Below are 24,054 nucleotides of genomic sequence, written 5' to 3' on the forward strand. Positions count from 1 at the left end.
TATCACTCGCCTTCAATTCATTTTCCTTAATGTCTTCCTCTGGTGTTCCATTATTAGTTCCATTAATTCGTCTTACAGGGCATTCGTCTAGCGAGGCACCACTGTACTTGGTCTCTCCAAATCTACCAAAATTTGTTAGTTACCCATGTATATCAGGATGTACATGTTCATCCTGAGGGCTGCAGTCTTCCAGAGACTGAAGTATGGGTGGACCTCTGTACAGTAGGTACGTTTCTGTCCACAGTCACACAATCCTTTATATTCTCCATCCAGGCAAGCAAGAGGCATTATCAGAATTCAAGAGCACATTCCAGCCAGGGAAAAATATTTAAGAAGGGTATAAAGTTGGGCCAAAGAGGATGTGTGACTTGGGGAGAGTCCTGAGGGCCAGATAGAGAGAGGTGGGGGCCACATTTGGCACCCAGGTCCAAGTTTTCCCCATCCCGATGTACACAATGAGCAATGTTTAATAACTTCAGATGGTGAAACTTTTTGGTTTCTTCGTTTTGGCAAATCTCTAATAGTCACAGTAAGAGGTTGTCATCAGAATGCTTCTCCAGGAGGGGGCACAGCTAAAATCTCTTGTCTAGTTATCTTTTAGTGACACCTGTTTGCTTCTTCATACAAATAAAAATGACTTTGTGTGCCTCGATTCTTAAATGTATTATTTCCCTCCCCCCCCCTTTTCTAATACTAGGTGGAAGCAGGAATGACAAACCATCTTGACTTTGGTGATATGCCATCTGGCAGCTGGAAAGCTCTTCCACTGAAACTAACAAACAAGACATGTGCTAGAGTGCCAGTCAGACTTGTCATTTATGCAGTAAGTATTCATTTATTTAAACTTGTATACAAGCTTTTATCCATAGTTTGCAACACAAAACACAAAATACATCACAAAAACAAAGGGGGGAAATGCACAAACCAACAACCCTCTCCCAGTATAGCAACTTGTACAGTGATCTCTTGAGAAGCAGCTACTTGCAAGTGACTGCTGCATTGGTTCCACATTATGGGTAACCAGCAGCTTGGTTTTACTCCCAGATAAGCAGAGCGCCAGTGGTAACGGATTACCCTTGTTGCAGTGTGTTGATATCACTTGAGATATTTTCTTTGCATCCTGACATGTTTCTCTACAATGGGAATGTTGGTTGTGTAGCAGGATTTCATTATGCTATTCCCACAACAGCTGTCAGAAGCAGATGTTCTAAGAAGCTGAAGCAGAGGGATTGCAGCTGATGAATCATATAGCCTGGCAATACAGTTGTGAGGCTGACTGCACTGTAGTTTTGACTTCCATTGATTTAGCAAAGTAAATCCTCGCTCTGTTTCTGGATGTCTACTCCAACCTGCAAATGTTTCATTAAAGAGGTTGAAATATTCACTTCTGCCCTTGTCTCTTCTGCCTGTGAAACTGTTGACCAGCTCACTTTCTTCCTACCTGTCCAATCACTCATTCAATGTTTCTAGCAAGGAAAGCTTTTCCAATACTTCTCCCAGATCAGCACCCTCAATTATCTATTTGTGGTTCCCTACTATATTCATCCTCCCTTCCTCCTGGCTTTCTAAGTGTATGTACATAATGTATTGAAAACATAGTTATTTACCTTCTTGATCAAGGAAAGTATTGACTTTCTTGGATTCCTCTTTCTACTCTTCATCTCCATGTCATGTTGCTACCCCTTGTCTAACTTAGCTAAGTACAGCACACTTATTTTCTGCCCTGTTAGAGAAGGTTGCGGCTACTCATGAGTAAAGACGCTCCACTCCGTCGTTTCTTTCCGAGTTTTATTGTGCATGCTATTTACAGTGCAAGAGTATCAGAAAACATGACTGCTCAGTCCGTATCAGAACCTCACAATGGCTTCTTCCTAGTCTTCGCCCAGCATAAGAGCCTGGGTACCCCAAAACACCGCCCCCTTGCCCTACGGGTGGTAGTACGCCTCAATTCAGGCGTTAGGGGAAGCAGACGCCCAGTATCCGATGGCTGCCTCAGCGCCTCCTCCCCTACCTCTCCCTCAGAGTGTGCAAGGGCTCTGTAGCATACAACAGCCCTCTCTCCACTCCGCTCACTTCCTCTTTCCTCTCCTCTGACTCTGGGTGATGAGCTGACGCTGGGTGATGAGCTGGTGAAAATGATGGGTGGAGGCTCTCTGTAAGGAGACCCCCTGACATGCCCCTTAATGTAAACTCCAGTTGCCACCCACCATTACTGCAGCCTTTTCTTTTTCTGGCTTGCAGTTCCCCCCAACCCCCAGCTTTCCAAAACTTGGCTAACAAAATAATTTATGGCCCCTTAGACTGCATAGCACCTCTACCTAAACTCTTACATTGGGATCCTATCAACTCCTGGATTCAGCACAAAATCCTCATTCCTGCCATACACAGCTGCACCACCTCTAATTATCCACTACTTGTAGCTCAATGCATTTGTGACATTTTCTACTATCTTTAGCTGTTTCAAAGATCTCTTGCTCGCTCAACTTGGAACACTGGAAGCATCCATATATCAAGTCGGTAGGATCCATTTAGTATTGCATATAGTGGCGGCAGCAATTCGGGGTTACTGACAAGAGTCTTTCCCCAGCTTTACCTTGAGATTCCGGAGACTGAAATTAGGAGTTTTTACATGCAGAACGCGTGCTCTGTTCCCGAGCTACAGCCCTTCTTTCAGTCAAAGGTTTATTTAATCTGGCTTCTAAATGGCATCTATTCTGCTTAGTGCCCCATATGCTTGGAATGCTCTCCCAGAACCTGTGTGGTACCACCTCTTGCTTGAAAATTTTATTCAGTTGGTAGAACAGCAGGGCTCTATTTAGCATATCCTGACAACAGTCAATAACCTGAAATGCTGAGTAATTTAGGGGGTGGCAGTAATGTTCTGCTTTTAAAATCTAAAAAAACCTTTATTGCAGAATGCTGTAGCATGGCGGTGTTTCACATTTTCCAAGGAACCAGTTAACGCTTCTGTTAGTTTGCTCCCTACTTGCGACATTTCCCAGCGAGCAGCTCCGTCAGTGATATCCCATGTAATGAATGCAAGAAGTGATGGGCAAGTAAGTCACTATAAACCAAATGAATATAGTTGAATTAACCAAAATAGTATTTATTCTTAAAGGCTTAGCTGAAAGTTTGTTTTTAGTAACAGAGTTTTTATTTGGGAAGTGTTTGCCTAAGATCCAGGACAAAGCACCACCTTTCAGAAATTCCCCCGTACGTCAATTCTGCCTTTGAAATCCCAGTAGTGTCTGGGAAAATCTGGACGTACGGCAGCCCTAGTATTGGGGGACATCCGTCTTTCACTTAAATTGGTGGTGTGCTTTTCTTTGCCAGTCATGATCTGGTTGTGTTCAGGTGAGCACAGAACCATTCACACCACAGAAGAGCCCTTCTCTCTTCCTACTGTATCTGTAGTTTAGGGTAGTAAAGACTTAAAGCCATGGTCTTTTAAAATATGATTCTGTGTGAAGATTGTAGCTGATCAATGTTTCAACCATAATCAATGTTTCATTATACACAAATGTCTTTCTTTCCAGGATCCTGATGTTCTAGTAGTTTGGGTTCAGTTCCATGCACCAAGCAAATGCATCACTTCAGGTATAGATCTGCTATCTTATGAAATCGGTGTACCTTGGTTATCAAACTTAATCCATTCCGGGAGTCTATTTGACTCCTGGAACCGTTCGAAAACCAAGGCGTGGCTTCCTATTGGAATGATATTTGATATCATGATATTTGATATCATGCCATGTGATGAATAGCTCTCACACTAGATATTCAAGAAGCTTTAAAATGCTTGAACCTGTGCATAAACGTTAACATACCAAATCCCTGTTTGCAGATTTTCATACTTGGGGCTGCAAGTGCTGACTCCCGTCATATCTAGGTTAAAGAAGGCAATGTGCTAGGATTTCAAGTTTCCTGGACGTTCTGGACCAGGCAGTAATGGGCAAGCACTTATGAAATGTATATAAGCATGTGCCATAAGCTGTTCTGTCCCTTGTATTCATTGTAAATGTATGCCTTTTAATGTGAGGCATGTCAAACGTGCATTAAGTTTTGTAGAAAGGCTCATTTTACCTTGAGTCACTATCTTATTTTGAGGCTGGAAGCCAAAAATGTATCACTTCAACCAGTTGTATGATGTACTCTGCATGCTGAAACACTTTGGAGGTATGCAGAAGCCCTGCTTCAACATATCTTTTAGGATGTACTTCGTTATTGCTGTTTCCATTCATTTGCTGCTTTGAAGGCCAGTTGTAGCACTATAACATTTTGAAATGGAGAGCCTCGCTTAAACAGACCAATATATTATATTTATATATATATTAAAAAATACTACCATAGCACCAGACATATTCTAATTTGACATCACAGTTGGGTAGTTAAATGTTGATAATACTTGGTGTCAAAGCTCATTCTAGAATAAATCATAACATTTTACACTTGATCAGTCTTCTTCTTTGTACTTACTTTATTCAGATTCTTTGGGCCCTGCGGATGAGTATTTTGCAAGAATTGATGTGGAGGTTGATTGTCCAGAGCCTGCTAAAATTTTAAGTATACCTCTGCATGCAAGATCTGGAACTCCTAGGATATATGCTCCAAAAGGCCTACAGGTACATTTTCCAAAACCATCCTTTGTGATGCAGCTTATCTTCTTTTATATTTCACTTCTAACTATCGCTTGAAACCTATTTTTTCTAGACCTTATATATGTCTGCGAGGAAGGGATTATCAACAAGGCAGCAGTTGCCATTAAAGAACGCTGGGAATATTAAAGTCGACTTGAAAATCCTGGTAGGTTACCTTCCTTTTCCAAGGAGTAGTACTGAAATTACTGTCAACCAAATCAGTCTAACTTAATCAGTACATAATAGAAAGATAGTCCAATTCACTCTTTCCTGGCAAAAATTGCAAATTGATATTGCAGTCTTACCAACAATTTCAGAGGGGGTCATTGTTCCCATCTTGGTTTTGTCAGCTGGACTTACTCAACTGGACTCAACCACAGGGGAAAGCAGAGTACAGGGCCTAATCCCCTGGTGCCTGCTTCTGAGACAAGAGAAATAATAGACACCGTTTCTATGTTGGTGCTATGCTGGGCAGAAGGATGACAGCTGTTCAAGTAGTTCTGGCATAGCATCATCTACTTATGTGTGTAGGGGGCTGGGTTAGTAATGTAATTTTATTTCTAAAGCCACATGGTTGGCCCCTAGGAAGCTCTTGCACTATGTGGATGCTACATAACCCTAGGCATGTTCTGGTGAGAATCTCAGCATTCCTGCTTAGGAAATCATGGCAACCATGCATGTATCTTAACTGATATCTATGAAGTGGTTTAGAGTTAGCATTTTGAATTGAGCTCGGAAACTATAACTGATCAAAACAGAATAATTGCCATTTAATTTGATCTAACTAAGGACTTTGGTTACAACACTGCAATTCACATTTGCACCACTTGGAGCTTCTAAATTTTCTTCAAAGGCAGCTCCCTGAAGGGTAGCTTATGTGTTGTAATTTGGATACAATTAGGGCATTATTATATGGGGCAAAATTCAGTTTCTCTAGGAAATATCATATCTTGTGTAGCAGCCAGTGCAGACGAAGAGTATTCCTGGCTACCATTGTCACCTGAGCATCAAAGAAGTAACACTATTTATTTCCAGGCACTAGAGCCAGATAGCGGCATTTCTGTCAATCCAGAGGACCTGGTTCTTATACCTGGGGAAGAACAAGAAGTGACAGTTGTGTTTTCTCCAAAGGACTGTAGAAATGCTGAAAGGTAATGCAACCTAATTGGCCTAATGATACTGAGCAGAAATTATTTTTACAGAACTTCTAACTTGATGCTTTATTTTAATAGTGTTTTAAAAATCTTGGTACTGCCATCTGGGCCAGAATATAAAGTGACTGTAAAAGGCGAAGTGACTGTGGTGGAGAGCAAACCTTTGGTACAGAAATACCCCAGTTCAGAAGTTCCCCCCATCCTAGCTAACAAGCAGTTTCTGACATGGGGAGGTATACAGCTTGGCAGAACAGTGTAAGTACCAAGAAAAAAAGATATGCAGTGTATGATTGCTGGTGATACATAAAGCGTGAATCAATTTTTCGTTCAGGAGTATAAAATACAGGCAACTCCCATTTTCCACTCATTGAAAGCATGCACCATTTTCAGACCCAGAAGAGAGCAGGGTGGGCTTATGCACGCTCTGCCAACATACTCGATGACCTAGAATGCGACCCCCACGCAAATGCTGGCAATGCATTGTTCAGACATGGTGATGCTTGGATCCAGGGAGTCCCAGCTTAAGCAGAACTGTCTTTGCCATTTCCACAGTTATGTTTGCTGACATCCCTCACTATTCCGAATGACCATAAGAAGCAGCATTTAGGGATGTGTGAGAGAGTACAGTGTCACTGTCTTGTCCTTACCAACCTTCAGTATATTGGTCTTCATCCAGTACATTCCTGTGTGCAAGTACCACTGTAAATAGATAAAATACCTGGCAGCTGGCAACCATTTTTAAAAGAAAGAAAAAAGCGAACCTTTAATGGCACACAAAATTTACTGTTGGATATGCCTGCCTTCTCAGCATTATACCCTTTGCTGTACATTTAGAAGCAAGCACACGCTGTACATAAATAGCCAAAACTTTAGACCAGGCATCCCCAAACTGCAGCCCTCCAGATGTTTTGGCCTACAACTCCCATGATCCCTAGCTAACAGGACCAGTGGTCAGGGATGATGGGAATTGTAGTCCAAAACATCTGGAAGGCCGAAGTTTGGGGATGCCTGCTTTAGACTGTCAATAAGGTTCTAAATATGTCTTATTATGGAAAATAACACTATTATAACTGAGTAAAATCACAAGTCTGCAGCTAGACCAACTAATTCTTCACTAGATCACCTTGGATTTATCATGCTGTAATTCTTGGTAGATTATCAGGGCAACTATTCATAAATATAAGCAAATTACTATGAAATGTTAAAGATTTCTATATTTTTTCAGCCTGCAGAAACTAATCCTGAGAAATAACTCCCCATCTATTACGCAGCAGTTAAGATTGCTGATAAGGGGTCAAGATCAGGACTGTTTTCAAGTAAGTAATGCAAAACTGAAACTGTTTATATAAATTCAGATCCAAATATACTTGGTATTTGAAACTGAAGCTAGGTTTTTATTTTAATCTTCTCACTGAAATAAGCCTTCAAAGTCTGCCATCCTATACACAGTTACCTCAGAGTAAATCTCATCGAATTCAGTTGGACTTTATCAGTACATGCAGGAGAGTACAGTGGACATGATTTCAAATTTCTGAAATGTTGGTTTTGTCCCTCTTGCAGCAGTGCTTGCTGCTAGTTTTGTTGTATCAGACTTAAGAATATTGATTGTTTCTGTGACATGCTCTACATTTTACAGAGCAATGTTATAGTGGAAAATATTCAGCGGCTTTTAAAACCACAAATTTGAAACAAAATGACCAAACTTAAGATTCTTATAACTAGGGATGGGGAACAGGATGAGGCCATCATCCTAATTTCATTTGGGTGGGTGGGTAGGGATCCCAAAGGGAGAGAAAGAAGTGCAAAGAAAGCTAGGGAGGGTGCCAAATTGAATGGAGCCATCAGTTCAGCCATTTACACATTCTTCCAGTACAGAGACTTAAAATGGAAAATGTTGCAAAATAGTAATGAATAAAAAACACTTATTCTTCTTACTGTGTCAGCATTTCCATAGAGTGGCATACCTCAGAGGTCATAGAACTATGGGAGCAAATTATTTAGGTTTAAACTGTTCGTTAAAATCTTAAATCTTCTAAATTAATTTTCTGAATTAGATTAATTTGCTGTGAGGATTTTCTTGTGTATTTGCAGTTGAAACTTGGAGAACATGTGTACAATAATTGTGAAATCAAGATCCGTCCAAAACATGATTATACTGTCTGTCTGATGTTTACACCAACTCGATTAACTTGTATGTATGCAAAACTTGAAATGAAACAGCTTGGTCTTCTATCTCAACTAGGAATCAAGTTCACTGTAAGTTACTTTTTACACTGATCCTATTTCATGGGATGTTTCTGAATTTATTATGTTCCTTTTTGCAGTAAGTCCTTCAGGACGTTTTGAAGCATCTTCACATTTTCTGACTGTAAGCCAGACAAGAAATTGACCCCTATAACCTCCTTGGATTTTATTTTTTGTACTCCAGTAGTTTTCTTTATATTAAGAGTGGTGCAGAGTCTCTCCACATCTCAGTAACTCCCTTGCCTTGCACTTTGGATATCCTTTTCTTCTTGTTCTGGGCCTTTCAGTGTCTTAAGTCAGGGGTAACCAACCTGGTCCCCCCCCCCCCGATTTTGTTGTACTCTGCGGGTGGTGCTGTGGTCTAAACCACTGAGCCTCTTGGGCTTGCTGATCAGAAGGCCGGCAATTCGAATTCCCATGATGGAGTGAGCTCCCATTGCTCTGTCCTAGCTCCTGCCAACCTAGCAGTTTGAAAGCACACCAGTAGCTCCCAAAGAAGCTTGCTTTCCTCACTTTTCTCAGTGGTGAAGGTGAGGGACGCCTTTGTGAAGAACCATTTCAGGGCACCATGAAGCAGCTGTTCCCAACACAGCTAACTTCCTTCAACTTGCATCTTCCTGGCTGTAAAGATCCTGTTACTCGTACACATCAGAAACCAGTCATTATGTCATTATTCTGCTTAATAAAGTACTCTTACCTTGCTTTTCCATCATTTGGTCTTTAGAGTGTGCTACATGCGAACATTTTAAAGAATTTTAGTATCCTTTGATTGTTTTGAATATTAAAGTTGGGGATAATGAAACTGGGAGCAAGGTTATTTCAATTCCAGTTTTTCTAAATGTATGTTTTTCTTTCTTTCAGATACCATTGTATGGATATGGAGGAAATAGCAACCTGAGATTTGAAGATGTTAAAAAACACTATAATAGATACATAGTGGGGCTGAATGATATTGCGGGGCTGAATGGTAAAACAAGACAGGCTTCTTTTTCTGTACGAAATATAGGGAGTCGGGCTGCGTATGTGAAAGCACTGTGCTTTAAGAACTCGAGTGAAATAGTTGTTATGGATCCAAATGTGATGAGAGTTTCTCCAGAAAAGTTTGTTCTTCAGGAAAGTTCACAGCAGGTAAAGCCACAATATATATGTTATGCAAGACCTATAAAATGTGCAAGCTGTTAACATTCCCTCCACCCACCCAAAAATGTGCCATAAAATTTTGCTTTGTGTTTGTGAATCTTACATATAATTCAAACATTGTGCCACAAATTAATTTACCAAAATTTGACTGTTTCTTCTCAGAAAGTTACAGTAACATTTAATTCAACTGAAGATCAAAGTAATTCATCAGTGTTGTCTACAATTTGTTTTGTCTATGGAGATGAAATTTTGAGACAGCAGTATCGCAGGTAAGGGTAATTTATTTATTTTTTGAGAAATAACAAGTATATTCATTACTTGTCTGTTCTTAAGAAATAAGAAGCAGGTGGTTAGAATGGATAATGTAAGGGTGACTCCATACAGGGAGCCAGCCCCCATCATCCTGATGTCCACCTCGACAAGTACAGAGAGCACCAGTGGTTCTGAGGCAGCCAGAGTGGGAGGGGGAGACTGAGGAGGAGAGAAATCAGAGGGAGGAACAATGGGAAAGCTCGGGGGCGGAGGGATGCAGGCAGACGGTTAGGGATGCTGCAGAGCCAGGGCACCGACTGCTGAGGGAGGAAGCTGAAAGGGTATCACTCCTTCTGGCGCCAGAAGTAAGGAGAGCGCCACAACGCAGGTCAAGGGAGCGGCGTTTTGGGGTGCCCAGACTACTTTGCTGGCGTAGGAACAGACGTACGCCATTGCCGGATTCTGATTCGGGATGAGAGGTCATGTTTTAAGCTGTCTCTACACGGTAAATAAATAGCACAATAAACGTCTTTGAAGACAAACTGGACTCAGGCGGAGTTACTCTAGAGTAGCCACGACGACCCTCTGACAGATAAGAATAAAAGTTTGTTTTGATATTGGCTGTTAAATATTAGTACAGAGCTTTTCAAACTGTGTGTCGTGACACATTGGTGTGCCGGCTGTGTCATGCAGACGCTCCCCACACTCCTCCCAGGGCTGGAAAGGGGTTAGTTTAACCTCCGGTTGCTAGTAAAACTGAATTACTGTGTCGTGAAAGGATGCATGTCTAAAATGGGTGTCACTGTTAGAGATTCATTCCCCATGTTTGCATTCATGGGACTGTTGTCTATCACATGACAATGTATGTTTACATTCTACAGAGTGGGAAGTGACGAAGACAGGATGTTCGTGTTACTGTGTGTTCCTGAAGTGGAACTATTGTTCTTTGTTCTCTCTTTTGCTGTCTGATGCTAGAGAGAGAGGGAGCCATGTTGCAGTGCTCTGTGTGTGTTCATATGTAAATAAATGTAGATTAGCCAAATGCTGTGCTTCTGAGTTGTGTTACGCAATTGCGCAAACTCTGCGGATCTGTAAGTGTGATGATGTCAGTTGGCATCATTCGCTATGATGTTCAGGCTGAAGAATGCTTCTGAAGCTCCCAAACGATCAACCAGGAGGGAGAGAACATGGCAGTTGGGCATGTGTCTCTGCTAGGGTCCTACTTGCGAGTAAGAAATCCTAACAGTCACCAACATGAAAAGTTGGGAAAACTCTGTATTAGTGGTTATTAAATTACATAGCCAACTCTGTGTTCAAAGATCAACAGTCACTGTTATCAAGAACAGGAACAAGTTCACTTTTTTGGATTATAAAATCCCTTATTGTAAAATACGTTGTTTGCAAAAGGTTTGGGAAAGACAGCTGTATTCGGCACTCAGATTTGCTTCATTTTCTGGCTATGGCAGGTTAGCACTTGAGGGTGTTAGAATGCCTTTGCCTTGTGCATGGTAGTCAAATGCTTCATAACAAGTTGCTAACTTCCCACAATCCCACAATGAACATGAAAGAGCAGTACATCTACGAAACAGACATATGTAGGTTTTCCCCTCTTCCCTGCAACATGACCAGAGTAGTTCCTATTATCTGGCCTAACTTGGGCTTGCTGGGGCAACAATGTTTGTGGGCCCATTAACTTTCTCTGGCGTTAGTAGCAGGCCATTATATGTGGTCGTTGTCAGTGCTGCTTCTCCCCTCCCCTTCGTCCTCTGTTATGTGCAGACAAATTAGTAGTAGATGGACTCTTCACAGACCAGTGGAAGGCAAGATTCTACTTCCAGAGTTCTAACTCTGTGTGCTTCTTTAACCAGCATACTGGATATCTGGGGCAGATGATTGCTGGAAGGAAACTTTTGGACACATTTGTGGATGGATGATTGAGTCCTGACAAATTGTTATGTTTTTCATTGGGAGTAAGAAGCTGATCAGATGTAGTTGCTAAGCACACTGCAGTGCATAAATGCTTTTAAAGTGGGGTAATTGCATTGAATGCTTTATAGAGTATTTTAGTGTCTTTGTTAAATGCTTCTTCATTGATGAGACCTGAAAACTCTATTGTCCACTCAGAGCTGTACAGCAAAATCCAGAGCAAGTGCAAAAAATGCTTCCTGCTAATAATCCTGTGATAAATGTAAAGTTTGATGAAGAATTCCCCGGGGAAGAGCTGGTGACTGAAGGTAAGCTTGGCCACCCTGAGAATATCTACTTGTTTGTATATTTGATTTCTTGTCATTCTTTAGATGTATTTCAAATTTAGCTTTCACTATCACTTTCCCTTATTCCTATGAGAATATTCTAGCAACCTGGTTATCATAATGCAGGTGCTAGTGCAGTTGTTTTTAACATGGTTCATAGTAGGGGATATTGTGGTGGGGCAGTGCTTTGCACCTGACCTCTGGTCGATCACGTTGCTGCTGCTTACATCCCCAGACCTAACAGCTTCCTTACCCTCCCAGGAAGCAACACCTATGTGACCTGCTGGAAGTCAAGTGAGCAGCCCATCTCACTGTCCAATACTGGTTGAGAAATCAACCATGCAGCCATCTCTGTCCTCTCCATAGCAAATCTTTCCTCCCTCCCATCTCCCATTGTCATTCCTCCAATGCTATTTAGGATTCCCTTTTCATCTGCCTTTGGCAGCAGTAGTTGCTTGATCTTGCTCTAATTCTAGCTATAACTTTTTAATACTTTCCTGAAGGTTGCAACATTCATGTCACCTTTACAACATTAGCTTTTATCCTAAATGTACATATTTGGAAGTTCCGTTTGAAATCAGTGGGAATTACTTACCTTGTGTATATCTGCTGGGAGGCTGGTGATGGACTATGTCCATCTTCTCTTTTAACTTCTAAATAATTTGAAAAGGTCCAGGAATGCAATTACTGTATGTAAAGACAGTAATAACCCAGTTGATTAGTCTGTCATTAGTTGATTAGTCTGTCATTAGTCACCAGTCTTCAGTAAATACTGCAGTTTGTTCCATTCATCCAGCTTTGCTTTTGATTTTAAAATGTCTTCTCTAGTATATGATCTTCCGCAACATTCGTTTGATATCCAGTACTTTTTCATGAACATGCGAAGGATTATTGTTTCGGCGGTTAATTCCTTCTCTAGCTCTGCTTTTGATATCAAGCCATCTTCAGTCCATCGTGTAGCACTAGAGAGGTAATTTTATTTGCCATTTTTTAGTATTTTCTGAAATACTGTTAAGCAGTTCCTCTGCCTTGGTAAACTTTGAATATTCCAACAAAAATAAGAATTAAAAGACTCTGAAATTAGGTCATAATGTGTAGAGTAATGTGTAGTTACCTGGCTAGACTACTTCAGTGACTGGGGTCTGTATATAATCTTTCTTGGTGGTTGTGGGTGTTGATATAATTCCTGTGGAATATTACATAGGCGAAAGGTTATGTTGGAACTGAAAATCATTTTCAGAATACTAAATTCATCTGCTAACTTTTAATTGCTTTTTATCAGTTTTTATTTTTCTGAAACTGGCTAAGGCTAAGTAAGGCAAGTTTTTTTCCCCTTTTAGAAGGCAAGCTTTATACTCTGATAATTGCTTCTCTTGTCTCGTTTCCCAGTATTTAGTGTTGAACTGCTCTTTCTCTGTTTCATAGACCTGGTGTTCCTGAGAAATCCAATATGACTTTGGATGTACTACCTGTTAAAGGACCTCATGGTTGTGCATTGTCGTCAAATGCTAATAGCCTTGATGAAAATAAGCTTGTTTCTAAGGAAAACTGGACTCTTCAGCCTGAATTTCTAATTCTCACTGCTCCTTCTCAAAGTATGCTTTTTCCACACGTTTCAAGACGTATTCGCCATGATATTTGTACCTATACATTGCTTAGGATTGTCATGTGATAGATAGTATTACTGTGAGACACAATAATAAACTGAATTTTGTTTGGGATTAGGAATATTTCTCCATGTACCGTATTTTTTGCTCCATAAGATGCACCTGACCAAAAGACGCACCTAATTTTCTAGAGGAGGAAAGGGTTTTTTTGGGGGGGGGGATCAGCTCACAGTTGTGCAGCTTTTTTGCAAAGGGGGAAAGCTCCTTTTTTTGAGTATCAGCTCAAAGTTGCTGAGCTTACCTTGCAAAGGGAAAAAATCCTGTTTTTATGGGGTTCAACTCACAGTTCTGCAGCTTCTTTCGGTAAGGGAGCCATTTCTACAGTTTCCAGACAGATAATGTAATCAGCCAGTCACATGTCGCTGCCGCCTCAGTCTGCAGAACATTCACCAATGGAGGCCTGGACAAGGGGGCGGGGCCTGGAAGGGAGCTAGCTTCCCTTATCTCCCTCCCTGATTTCTTGCAATCAGCTGCTGAGCGGGTTCCTTTCAACTCCCTCTTTCCCTCATTAGCCTTTAGCTCTTCCTAAAGAAAAAAAAAGCATGATCTGCTTTTTGCCCCTGGGCAATCCGGCTTCAGGGACCATGCATTTGCTCCATAAGACGCACAGACATTTCCTCTTACTTTTTAGAAGGAAAAAAAGTGTGTCTTATGGAACGAAAAATACGGTATCTAGAACTCAGTTGATAAATTAATCATGATGCATAAATTCTGGAATGAAGAGAATTTATTTCTGTAGCAGAGATGACTTCAAAACCTTACCTAGAAACTTTCAGTGGAGTTTTCTGTGTTTTACAGATCTGCTTGTTACAGTCGTACCTTGGTTCTGGAATGCCTTGTGACTTGAACGTTTTGGCTCCTGTACGCCACAAACCCAGAAGTGAGTCTTCTGGTTTGTGAACATTTTTTGGAAACCGAACGTCTGACGCGGCTTCTGATTGAGTGCAGGAAGCTCCTGCAGTCAATCGGAAGCCGTGTCTTGGTTTTTGAATGTTTTCAGAAGTTGATCGGACTTCTGGAACCGATTTCGTTCAAGAACCAAGGTACGACTGTAGTTCTGATTTGTTACAAGGAAGTAAAAGTAAAAGATCCCTTGTTTCAATGTTGGTAACAAATCAGTTGCTGGCAGCCTAGTCAGTGGTTGTAAAGTTTCCACTTTCCAAAGTAACTCCCAATCCACTATTTAGATATCAATAAAGTAATACATGCTCTCCCCCCCATAGCTGTATTATGTAAAAGCCTTTGATTCATTACTGCATGTGTAAGTTTGGAAGTAATATTTGCATAATTGATACGGCTTTGTAATTAGCACTTAAATGTATGATAAGAGATAACTGAGAATTCATGCAATTCTTATCTCAAAAGGTGGAGCTGCGATTACTAAACATGCACAAATAAGTAACAACTCAAACAGGTTATTGACATTTGAGCTATCGTGGCCTGCTCACTGTCTGACAGTAACACCTCAGCATGGAACTATTGAACCAGGGTAAGTACTTCCATTGTTCATTACTTTTCCACATGACTCCATATATTTGAAAACCGTTCTTTGCAGTAACTAAGGTTGCAAACCTATATCCACTTATGCACAACTAGTTTCTGTAGAATTCAATGGGACTTACATCTCAGTGTCATTGTATAGGATTGCACTGTCAATATAATTACAGAAGGGAAGGAATATTTGTACAGTTGCGAAAAGAGCTTCTGGCTATGTCCATAGTGTCCAGCTTTTCTTTCCTAAAAGAATAAACAACCTTGTTTTTATTTATGCTGAGAAAAACCTTTAATTCTTAGGGATAACCTAAAGTGTTTTTGGTTAGCACAGAAAAAATTAATACTGTGTACAAGATATATGATTCAGATTGAGTTAGCAGTATATTTCAGTTTTTTATGAGCTGACAATACTATGATACATTTAAATAACTTAGAGCCTCTCTCACACATGATTTCATAGTCTTCTATGAAAAATGCTGTAGCCATATGATCTGAAGCTGATATATTGCACCTATCACAATAATAGTTATACAGCTGGCAAGGATATTGTCACCCCACTTGATATTTTGCTTCTGATAGTGTTGTATCATAGACCTAATAATTCTAGCCCTGTGTACATGGCAGGTGCATTGGTGATTGAAACATCACTATGTGAGTTTTCCCTTTTCCTTATGAAGCTAGACTTGTAGATAGGCGTGGGCTTGCAATTCCTCATCTATTGTGTACAAAAAAGTCAAGAAGAACAGTAAAGGTAAAAGTACCACTGACCGTTAGCTCCAGTCGCGGACAACTCTGGGGTTGCAGCGCTCATCTCGCTCTATAGGCCGAGGGAGCTGGCGTTTGTCCGTAGACAGCTTCTGGGTCATGTGGCCAGCATGACTAAGCTGCTTCTGGCGAAACCAGAGCAACGCACAGAAACACTATTTACCTTCCCGCTTGGAGCCGTACCTATTTACTTGAATTTTGACATGCTTTCGAACTGCTAGGTTGGCAGGAGCTGGGACTGAACAACAGGAGCTCACCCCGCTGCGGGGATTCGAACTGCCGACCTGATAGGCAAGCCCTAGGCTCTGTGGTTTAGACCAGTGTTTCTCAACCAGTGTGCCTCCAGATGTTTTGGGACTACAACTCCCATCATCCCTAGCTAGCAAGACCAGTGGTCAGGAATGATGGGAGTTGTAGTCCCAAAACATCTGGAGGCACACTGGTTGAGAAACACTGGTTTAGACCACAGCTCCACCCGCATCCCTTTAGAAGAACAGTAACCAGATCTAATAATGAAACTTTGATTTCATTTAGCATATTAAAATTAATGCACTGGGCATCTTATTTCTAGAAGCAACATTTCAATTCATGTGAGTCCAAATCCATCACTCGCAGAAAAGAAATCCATCTTTCCATGGAGTGGCCTTATTTATGTACATTGTGATAATGGACAAAAAGTAAGTGGCTTAAATAAGTGTCTATGGTTATGAAAATTCTGCCAAATGCCTTGGTTTTAGGAAACTAATTTCATGTTGTCAGTTAAGCTGTCAGTATTGCTTTAAAGGGAGTAGTTTGCATTTCCTAGATGAAGTTTGCAGTTATGGGAGTAAATGAACAATTGCTTGGGTCAGTTTACCTGAGGAATAACCTGCTTCTATAGGATCACGCATGGCTTCAGAGGGTTTTCTCTTTGTGCCTCCCATACATTATATTAGGTAGGCATACGTGTGTGTTCCATCTCTTTCTTTTTTGTTGATTGGTTGGTTCATTTTTATTTCTTATTTTTTTAATTGCATAAAATAGCAAAATACCTTAATATAATAATAGTCTGCTCCCTTATTGTATGTGTCCAACTGTATTTGACAGCAGAACTCAAAGCCATTAGTAGTTTCTGTTGAAGGCGTGTGCAATTAAATATTTATTTTATCCCTGGTCACTTTTGCTCTTTTAAGTTGTGTGTGCTAATATTTCTGTTTAATAATTGTAAGTTGTCTTGGAAATGTGTTGAAAAGTGGTAAATGCATTTCTTCAAGTGTTGGAAGTTGTATTAAAAGTTTAAGACATGTATGTGTTGCATTTTCTTTGTTACATTGAATATTTTCACCTTGCTTTTGAGTCCTTGGTTGCAAAGCAGGTTTGAGCATATGCTCTGGCCAGCCAGTCTGGGAGATAACTGTAGGATTAACTTGAGGCCAGTAACTGCAAAATACTATGATTTCGTTTCTTTCTTGTGCATAGCTTGTTCGAGTCCAAATTCGGGAAAATATCTCTGAGAAGCAATCTGAAACAGTTTCACCAGTTGCCAAAGTAGGTGTTCATCATCAACAGCCTGAGCTTCCTATTATGCACATAAGGCCACTTCAAAAGCCATCTTCAACAAAACTTGAAGTAAAGAATCGGACTGTCTTTTTTCCTGAAACAAAGACTGGGGAAAGCTCAGGTAAGGTCGGTCTTGCATATGACTAGTATCTTTTTGAGTAAAATGTTTTCTCATGGTGAAAACGAAACATATTACTTCAGAGAGACAAGCATGACTGGCCATGCATGGCAGCTACTCACAGTCTTGAAATTCACATGCACACAGTTCGCACATAACACTAAGCCAATAACGAATCGGCAAGTGTGCAGGTTTCCAAACTGAAGTTGTTTTAATTTCATTATTTTCCATGCAATTCGTCTCAATCTTGCGGCACTTTAAAGGCCTTTTAATGGCCTTTTTTTTATAAAAGACTATATAAATATGATCACTCCTGACCAAATCTTATAAGCAATTGCTAATTAGCATGTTCCTTTTGGAGCAAAATAAAGTAGATTAATATGTCTTCTACTTTCACTGAACTTAAGAAGTTCCTCAACTCACTGGGCTCTCAGAAGAATGTTACTCTCAAGTAGCATGTCATTCCCAGGTTAAAAAGGCTTTGCCTCATCACACAGAGATCCCCTTGATCTAAGAAATCTCCAGCCTGGCTACCTGCAGATATAGACAACTGCTTCCAGTCCAGGCTATATGACCTCATGGAGCCTCTCAGCCAAGAGACCTGCCACACTCCTTGTCTGTAATGAAATTCTCGCTTCCCAGCTGAGCCCCAGGGCAGTGCCAAGCTTCACAAGTTAATTCTATAACCCCCAAACGAATAGACAAGGAATCATTCCCATATACTATCTCACAGTCCATGCAAACAAGGTCCAGTTCCTTCACAGGTCCTTATAAGAATAACTGTTACATTACTTGCCTGCACTTTTTCTTCCAGAAAAGTACCTAGAGATTGAAAATAATGGCGATGCAAATGTGAAATGGCTATTGTCATCTTTTGCACCATCTTATATCAAGGTGAGTAGAAAATCTGGAAAAACAAACACACACTGTCTTTAAAAGATCAGGTTATATATTTGGTAATATTTGTATCTAAACATGAACATGCAAATAGAGCTCTTCTGATGGAAGAAAAATATTGGAAAATAGGTTTCAAAAGCAACGCTGAAAATTCAAACATTTTTAAATAATTAATCTCTTTCTGATCTGGTTGCTTACCCTCAACTTGTAGTTGATAGACAAATGTGCATACTCTGGTTTTTATTCAGATCGTATAGACAGACAAGTGCTGGACATAGGTAAACACTTACCGTAAAACTTTGAGTGATCTCAACTGTAGATTCACAATGGAGGTGTTGGAGAACAAACTGGAAAATCATTTTTATGAAATCGTTAGATACTGAAATTAACAACTTCCATGTTAATGGGTGGTATTCATCTCAGTTTTACTTGGAGTAGCCCTGCTGAAGTTAAGGGACCTGAGTTATGATCATTAATTCAAATGGGTCTACTCTGAGAAAAACCTAATTGAACACCAGCCAATTTCCAATCAAAACCCAATTCACTTGCATATGTTCCAAGGCTGCTTTGTAAAACTAGTGTTTCTGGTTAATAATTTCCTTTCAGGGCTTAGATGACAGTGGAGAGGTTTACAGGGCCACATATACTGCTTTTCGGTGTTCATTGCTTTCTGGTATTCTTAAAGCTCATGGGGAAGAAAAGGTAAGTCACATTGACTGTGTTTTCATCTTTAAACACTGCACTTCTGTTTGCCTTCCATCAAAGAAAAATCAGTTAATGCTTCAAAGGTTCTAGGCTATAACAATGGTATTTTTGTGAAATGAAGTCAGGCTGCTACTCAAGAATCCGTCTTGAAAAATCTGAAGAAATTGAAAAGTAGTATCAAGATTACACAATACTGTTCAGTTCCGCATGAAGAAACTTGCTTTTCTCAGAGTATACTGTGTATGTAGGTTGAGATATAGGTTGACTTCACCTACTCTGCATGTGCAGTGTCACATGACATAAATTTGTAGACCTAGTTCATTTGAACTTGTAGTTATACAAGGCAGGAGGGGCTTATCAGATCATTCAGGATCCCTTCCACACTCCCCTCACAATTGTGAATTACTTTCTGAGCTAGAAAGTAACACTTTTAATAGGAAAAAATGACATACTAGTGACTCATACTGCTTGTGGAGAAGATTGCGAAAGCAGGCAAACTGTAAACTCCAGTAACAAGAATGGGTGTCAGATAGATGTTGAAGGCTGCATTGGTCCTACAGCTGTAATCTCAAGGCATTTGCTGAATAGAGAGTTGATCCTCTGATCAATCTGATTTTTACTTTCCTTTGTGTTGCTGTCCCATTGCCTTTGCTCCCCCTCACACACACCCCATTGCTGGCATGCCGGGAAGATAGTGCCTTTCACATTATTTCTTGCCTTACCTGATGAACCAGTTACTAAATACAGTGAAATAATTTTTTTAAAAGTTGCTTATTTACAAAGCAAAAGTTAACATTCAATATTCTCGCTCCTTTTACCTTGAAAATCATTCTTAAAACACTAATAAGAATGCTTGTCTGTCTTTTCCCTCCCCACCCTGGTTGATGGCCTGCCATCAACAGGCAAACACTTTTTTTATTTAAACAGGCAATTGGCATGCTGGGCTGAATTGTTTTGCTCAGCTGTTCTGTGTTTTAATATGTATTTCTAATTGATGTTTGTAACTAGCTGACATTTTAATCAACTTTTGTCTCATCTGTTTATCTGATCTTATTGTTATCCTTAATTTGGAATCTTTTTAATGGAAAGGTGAAGGATAAATTGTGCCTCCATTCTCCCTTTATATTTCGCATGGCAAACTTCTTTTCTCTGAGGGAGGACAATCACTGTGCTTCAGAAAATCTCCTCCCAAGAATCTAGAGGCAGGGCTGAACACTGATAGAGCTTTCTTAGTGAAGGTTCATCTTCCAGCTTCCCCAGAAATTGAAGGAGGAATCTACTAGTTATTGACCATTCCTCTGAGCTCATTGGCTGGTATCTGCTGAAGGATAGTATCTTCCTTCTGCCCTCCTTAACAGGAATTCATGCTTCTCTCTGGCAATTTTAGTAAAGACCTCCCACTTCCCAGATGTTGTGCTGCACCAGATATTACCTAAGTGGTCATACATAATCAAAAGGGTTATGGTTAAATGGGTATAACCATGGGCATCCTCAGGATTTCTGGAAGGGGGCAGGGTGAGAGGGCACAAAGTGAAATATTGAAAGGGGGGTGCAGGCTACTTTCTCACAAAAGTGAGGAAAAATTGTATATCAAGTTTTACAAATTCTAGAAACTCTATTTTTCAATATGAAAGCTGACAGTAATAGAAATCTGGGAATTATGGTTCCTCTGGAGGGAGCAACTGCCCTTCTTCTAGAGGTCCATGGGTAGAACTAATCATTCAGGATTATTGGGGAACCTACACAAATTGAATAAGGAACTTATACCTTGTTAATATTGGCCCCGGGGGTTGGTCTTGTTCAGCAGTCCAGGTAGTGTTAATGATATTACAAAGATTGGAATAGCACTATCGCCATCTCTGACAGACACAAAAGAAATGGCTGTCGATTCAGTCAGATTTGGAAAAGAATTTATTCTCTAACTTACTTTCTTCATAGGTTGTAGTCACATTTTTACCTAGAGACAGAGGACACTATTCTCAGTTCTGGGATCTCGAGTGTCACCCACTTCACGAATCTCACTTGAAAGATAAACACAGACTTCAGTTTTGTGGAATGGTGAGTATATGAATGAGATCATTATTTTATTTATTAGAGATTAATACTCAACAAGGTTTATTCCCTGTTGAGATGTAATGTGAAACATTGTCATTTCATCATATGTGGTCTCATCATTTGGCTAGCCTCCTCCATACAAAAGAACCCTCATAATAATATTATTGTCTAATCTAAATACTTAAAGCATACAGGATTTAAAACAACTTTTATAGCTTTATGCTAGATACTTTGTACCTGTTTCCAGACAAGGTATCTCCGAGGGGACACACACATAGCAAAAAGGTCCCAAAGCACTAGGTGCTTTTGTCTCCAGCCACTAGATTAGATTAGATTGATTATTCAATTTCTGTATCACTTAATATATTTAAAATATCTCTTAAGCGGTAGACAAAAAGGAAGTAGCAACAGACATCTTAAGCAAATGTTACAAAAATACAGTTACATATTAAAATGTTACATTCATATAAAGTTTTATCTATCTATGCACATGTTCCTTCTGACACACCCTCCCCTTTGCTTCGGGGTTCTCACCCAGGGTCTAAACAAACTCAGTTTATCTGCAAAAGTCTCATGAGAAGCGTGCCTCAAAACAGCGGACTCTCTCTAGACTTGCTTTTTATGGGCAGGCCCAAGAACAGGTTTGGAGAATCTGTGGTCCTTCAAATGTTGTTGGATTCCATCATCCCCATCCAGTAGTTGATGATAGTTGAAATGTAACATCTGGAGGATGTCAGCTTTCTCCCCCTCTGCATTAGAGGATTCAGCTAGATGAGCCAGAAAATACCCCCTAAAAGCCAGGCTTGCTTCTGCCTAGAAAGTGCTGAACTGTGCTACTTTGAACCTGCTTCTGCACTCATGATTCTTCAGTAGTACATTTTTCCTACTCAGTACAATGGCCTGAAGAGCTTTGTAATATTGTCATCCTACACATAAAATATGTAGTAAGTGAAATCTTCACTTAGTTGTGTATCTGCCTCAACACTAGAATTGTTTTTGACAACAAAAGTAGTCCTTCTCAAAGTAATGAATTTAATTTTTCACATCCGTGTAAAAATGTTCAGCGTAGTTCAGGGAGCTAATACTAATGTATAACTTCAGATGTTTCTTGCATCAGGGTATCTTAGGAAATGAAGATTTTAAAAATGAAGATTCCACACCTGCTTTAGTAAAAGTCAGCGTTCGAGATGTGACCCTAAGAAGAGATTACCCTAATAGCTCTGAACACAAAATGTGGTATGTGAAAATGATTTTTTTATAAGTCATATGTCTACTCTTTCATCATCAACAAAGTAAAACTTGATCATTGTTGCTTACGTGACATAAGGTGATTCAGCTTCAAAGGAGGAACTGAGAGTGATATTCTTTCCTATGCTGAAGTGAACCTAATGTTGGGAAGGAGAAGGGGACGACAGAGGACGAGATGGTTAAACAGTGTTCTCGAAGCTACCAACATGAGTCTGACCAAACTGCGGGAGGCAGTGCAAGACAGGAGTGCCTGGCGTGCTCTGGTCCATGGGGTCACGAAGAGTCAGACACGACTAAAACGACTAAACAAAACAAAAAACAAACATGCTGAAGTGAAATCCATTTTATTTCCTTCTTATGCCACCCTCATCCAAGGAACTGCAGTTGGCTTAGGTAGCTAGCAGATGGTTCACTTATTTTTACAGTTAATAACTTCAGACAAAAAATTATAGCAACAATGGGTTATCAAAGAACCCACATCCAACAGTATTGCAGAATGGTTGCAAAATGCATTTTCATAGGATTCTCCAAACTAAACAGTAAAGTGGGTTTGGTGGGACTCCCTAGGAAAGATACTATCCAGTTGCGGTTCCAACAATGTGACAAATGTTGATTTTTTTTGCTTTCAAAGAAATACATTACAAGAATATTACTAACGCAGATATAATAGACATGATTGTTTGGCTGTACTTTTACATTTCTCTTTCAAAAACAGGAAGGGGGTACATGCCCAGGAAGACATTTATCAATTTCCTCCAACTAGAATTGGTGAATCCAGTACACTGAAAATTACTGTGAGGAATTATTCTTCCTTTTCAAACAAGGTATATATAGAATTAATAGTATTGTTTCAAGATGTGTTTATATAATAACTCTTACTCCTTAGCATCTAATTCCTGATGGTAGGCCTCGGACTAAATTTCTTTCTACCAATGTTTGTTTTCTGGTCATTCACTTCCCAGCATTCATCTCATTTTCAGCTGAACACCAATTACATTTCATTTTAAAATTGTATACTATATTGAATGTAAATACCAATCTTGGAACCTGTGCTGTGGATTGATTGTTGACCAAATATTAAAAGCTTATACACTACAAACTGTTTTTGGTCTAAATTCAACAAAGTTGGGAGTGGGTTTAAACAAGCTTAACTCTGTTTTGGATGCAGACCTTTTCGTTAAAAGATATACTGGGATCATAGCTGCCAAGTTTTCCCTTTTCTCGCGAGGAAGCCTATTCAGCATAAGGGGAAATCCCTTTAAAAAAGGGATAACTTGGCAGCTATGACTGGAATGCAGGTTTATCTTATTGCTGAACTCTGGGGAACTATGTGCTTAGTTTTTAATGAATATAGTAACCTGAATTGTCTTAACCATTTCTTGTTAAATTGCAGCTGAAATTCAGATGTCCCAGAGAGCCTTTTTACATCAAACATTCCCATTATACTTTGAGGTAAGTGAACTCAAATGTTCTAAAGCTTCGACTTTTACCTGGGTTAGGAGGAGGAATATTGGCCATGCTGGTGTGAATGGGAGTTGTTGCTAAACAGCATCTGGGGAGCACCATGTTGACTGTCTCTAGAACATTTGTCTTGATATCCCTGCATAGCCCATGTGGTTGTGGCACTGGAGACACTCAAAGTATATGCCTGTGTTATGTCCTGTACACACATTTTCTAGAATGGCTCAAGTTTCTTGGTTATGCTGATGTCAAAGATCAAAGACACAAAGGGACTTTTAAATGTTCTTACATATTCATAAAGTTTGTAAATACTTAAATATTTTTTATTTTAGTTGTATTGTTTTGCTGCTTTGTTATTTGCTGCCCTGGCCTCCTTTGGGAGGTAAGTGGGATAGAAATGTAATAACTGATAACAGTTAATAATACATA

General features: G+C 39.9%; 1 protein-coding gene across 3 annotated transcripts in view; it reads left to right on the forward strand.

The window, feature by feature from the left end:
• Positions 1 to 24,054, forward strand: part of CEP192 (centrosomal protein 192) — a 56,737-nt gene that overhangs the window by 26,776 nt on the left and 5,907 nt on the right. For all 3 annotated transcript variants that reach the window (XM_060277917.1, XM_035125388.2, XM_035125389.2), the window contains 23 exons: positions 698 to 823; positions 2,916 to 3,056; positions 3,537 to 3,597; positions 4,483 to 4,619; positions 4,708 to 4,800; positions 5,670 to 5,785; positions 5,867 to 6,043; positions 7,014 to 7,104; positions 7,880 to 8,044; positions 8,894 to 9,160; positions 9,335 to 9,441; positions 11,549 to 11,658; positions 12,505 to 12,646; positions 13,102 to 13,271; positions 14,709 to 14,832; positions 16,174 to 16,279; positions 17,061 to 17,262; positions 18,074 to 18,153; positions 18,763 to 18,858; positions 20,800 to 20,919; positions 22,034 to 22,152; positions 22,880 to 22,988; positions 23,558 to 23,616. In XM_060277917.1, coding sequence (XP_060133900.1) covers positions 698 to 823; positions 2,916 to 3,056; positions 3,537 to 3,597; positions 4,483 to 4,619; positions 4,708 to 4,800; positions 5,670 to 5,785; positions 5,867 to 6,043; positions 7,014 to 7,104; positions 7,880 to 8,044; positions 8,894 to 9,160; positions 9,335 to 9,441; positions 11,549 to 11,658; positions 12,505 to 12,646; positions 13,102 to 13,271; positions 14,709 to 14,832; positions 16,174 to 16,279; positions 17,061 to 17,262; positions 18,074 to 18,153; positions 18,763 to 18,858; positions 20,800 to 20,919; positions 22,034 to 22,152; positions 22,880 to 22,988; positions 23,558 to 23,616 — 2,918 coding nt within the window. The remainder of the gene's footprint in view (positions 1 to 697; positions 824 to 2,915; positions 3,057 to 3,536; positions 3,598 to 4,482; positions 4,620 to 4,707; positions 4,801 to 5,669; positions 5,786 to 5,866; positions 6,044 to 7,013; positions 7,105 to 7,879; positions 8,045 to 8,893; positions 9,161 to 9,334; positions 9,442 to 11,548; positions 11,659 to 12,504; positions 12,647 to 13,101; positions 13,272 to 14,708; positions 14,833 to 16,173; positions 16,280 to 17,060; positions 17,263 to 18,073; positions 18,154 to 18,762; positions 18,859 to 20,799; positions 20,920 to 22,033; positions 22,153 to 22,879; positions 22,989 to 23,557; positions 23,617 to 24,054) is intronic.

Source organism: Zootoca vivipara, chromosome 8, assembly GCF_963506605.1.
Source record: "Zootoca vivipara chromosome 8, rZooViv1.1, whole genome shotgun sequence".
NCBI classification, from domain to species: Eukaryota; Metazoa; Chordata; class Lepidosauria; order Squamata; family Lacertidae; genus Zootoca; species Zootoca vivipara.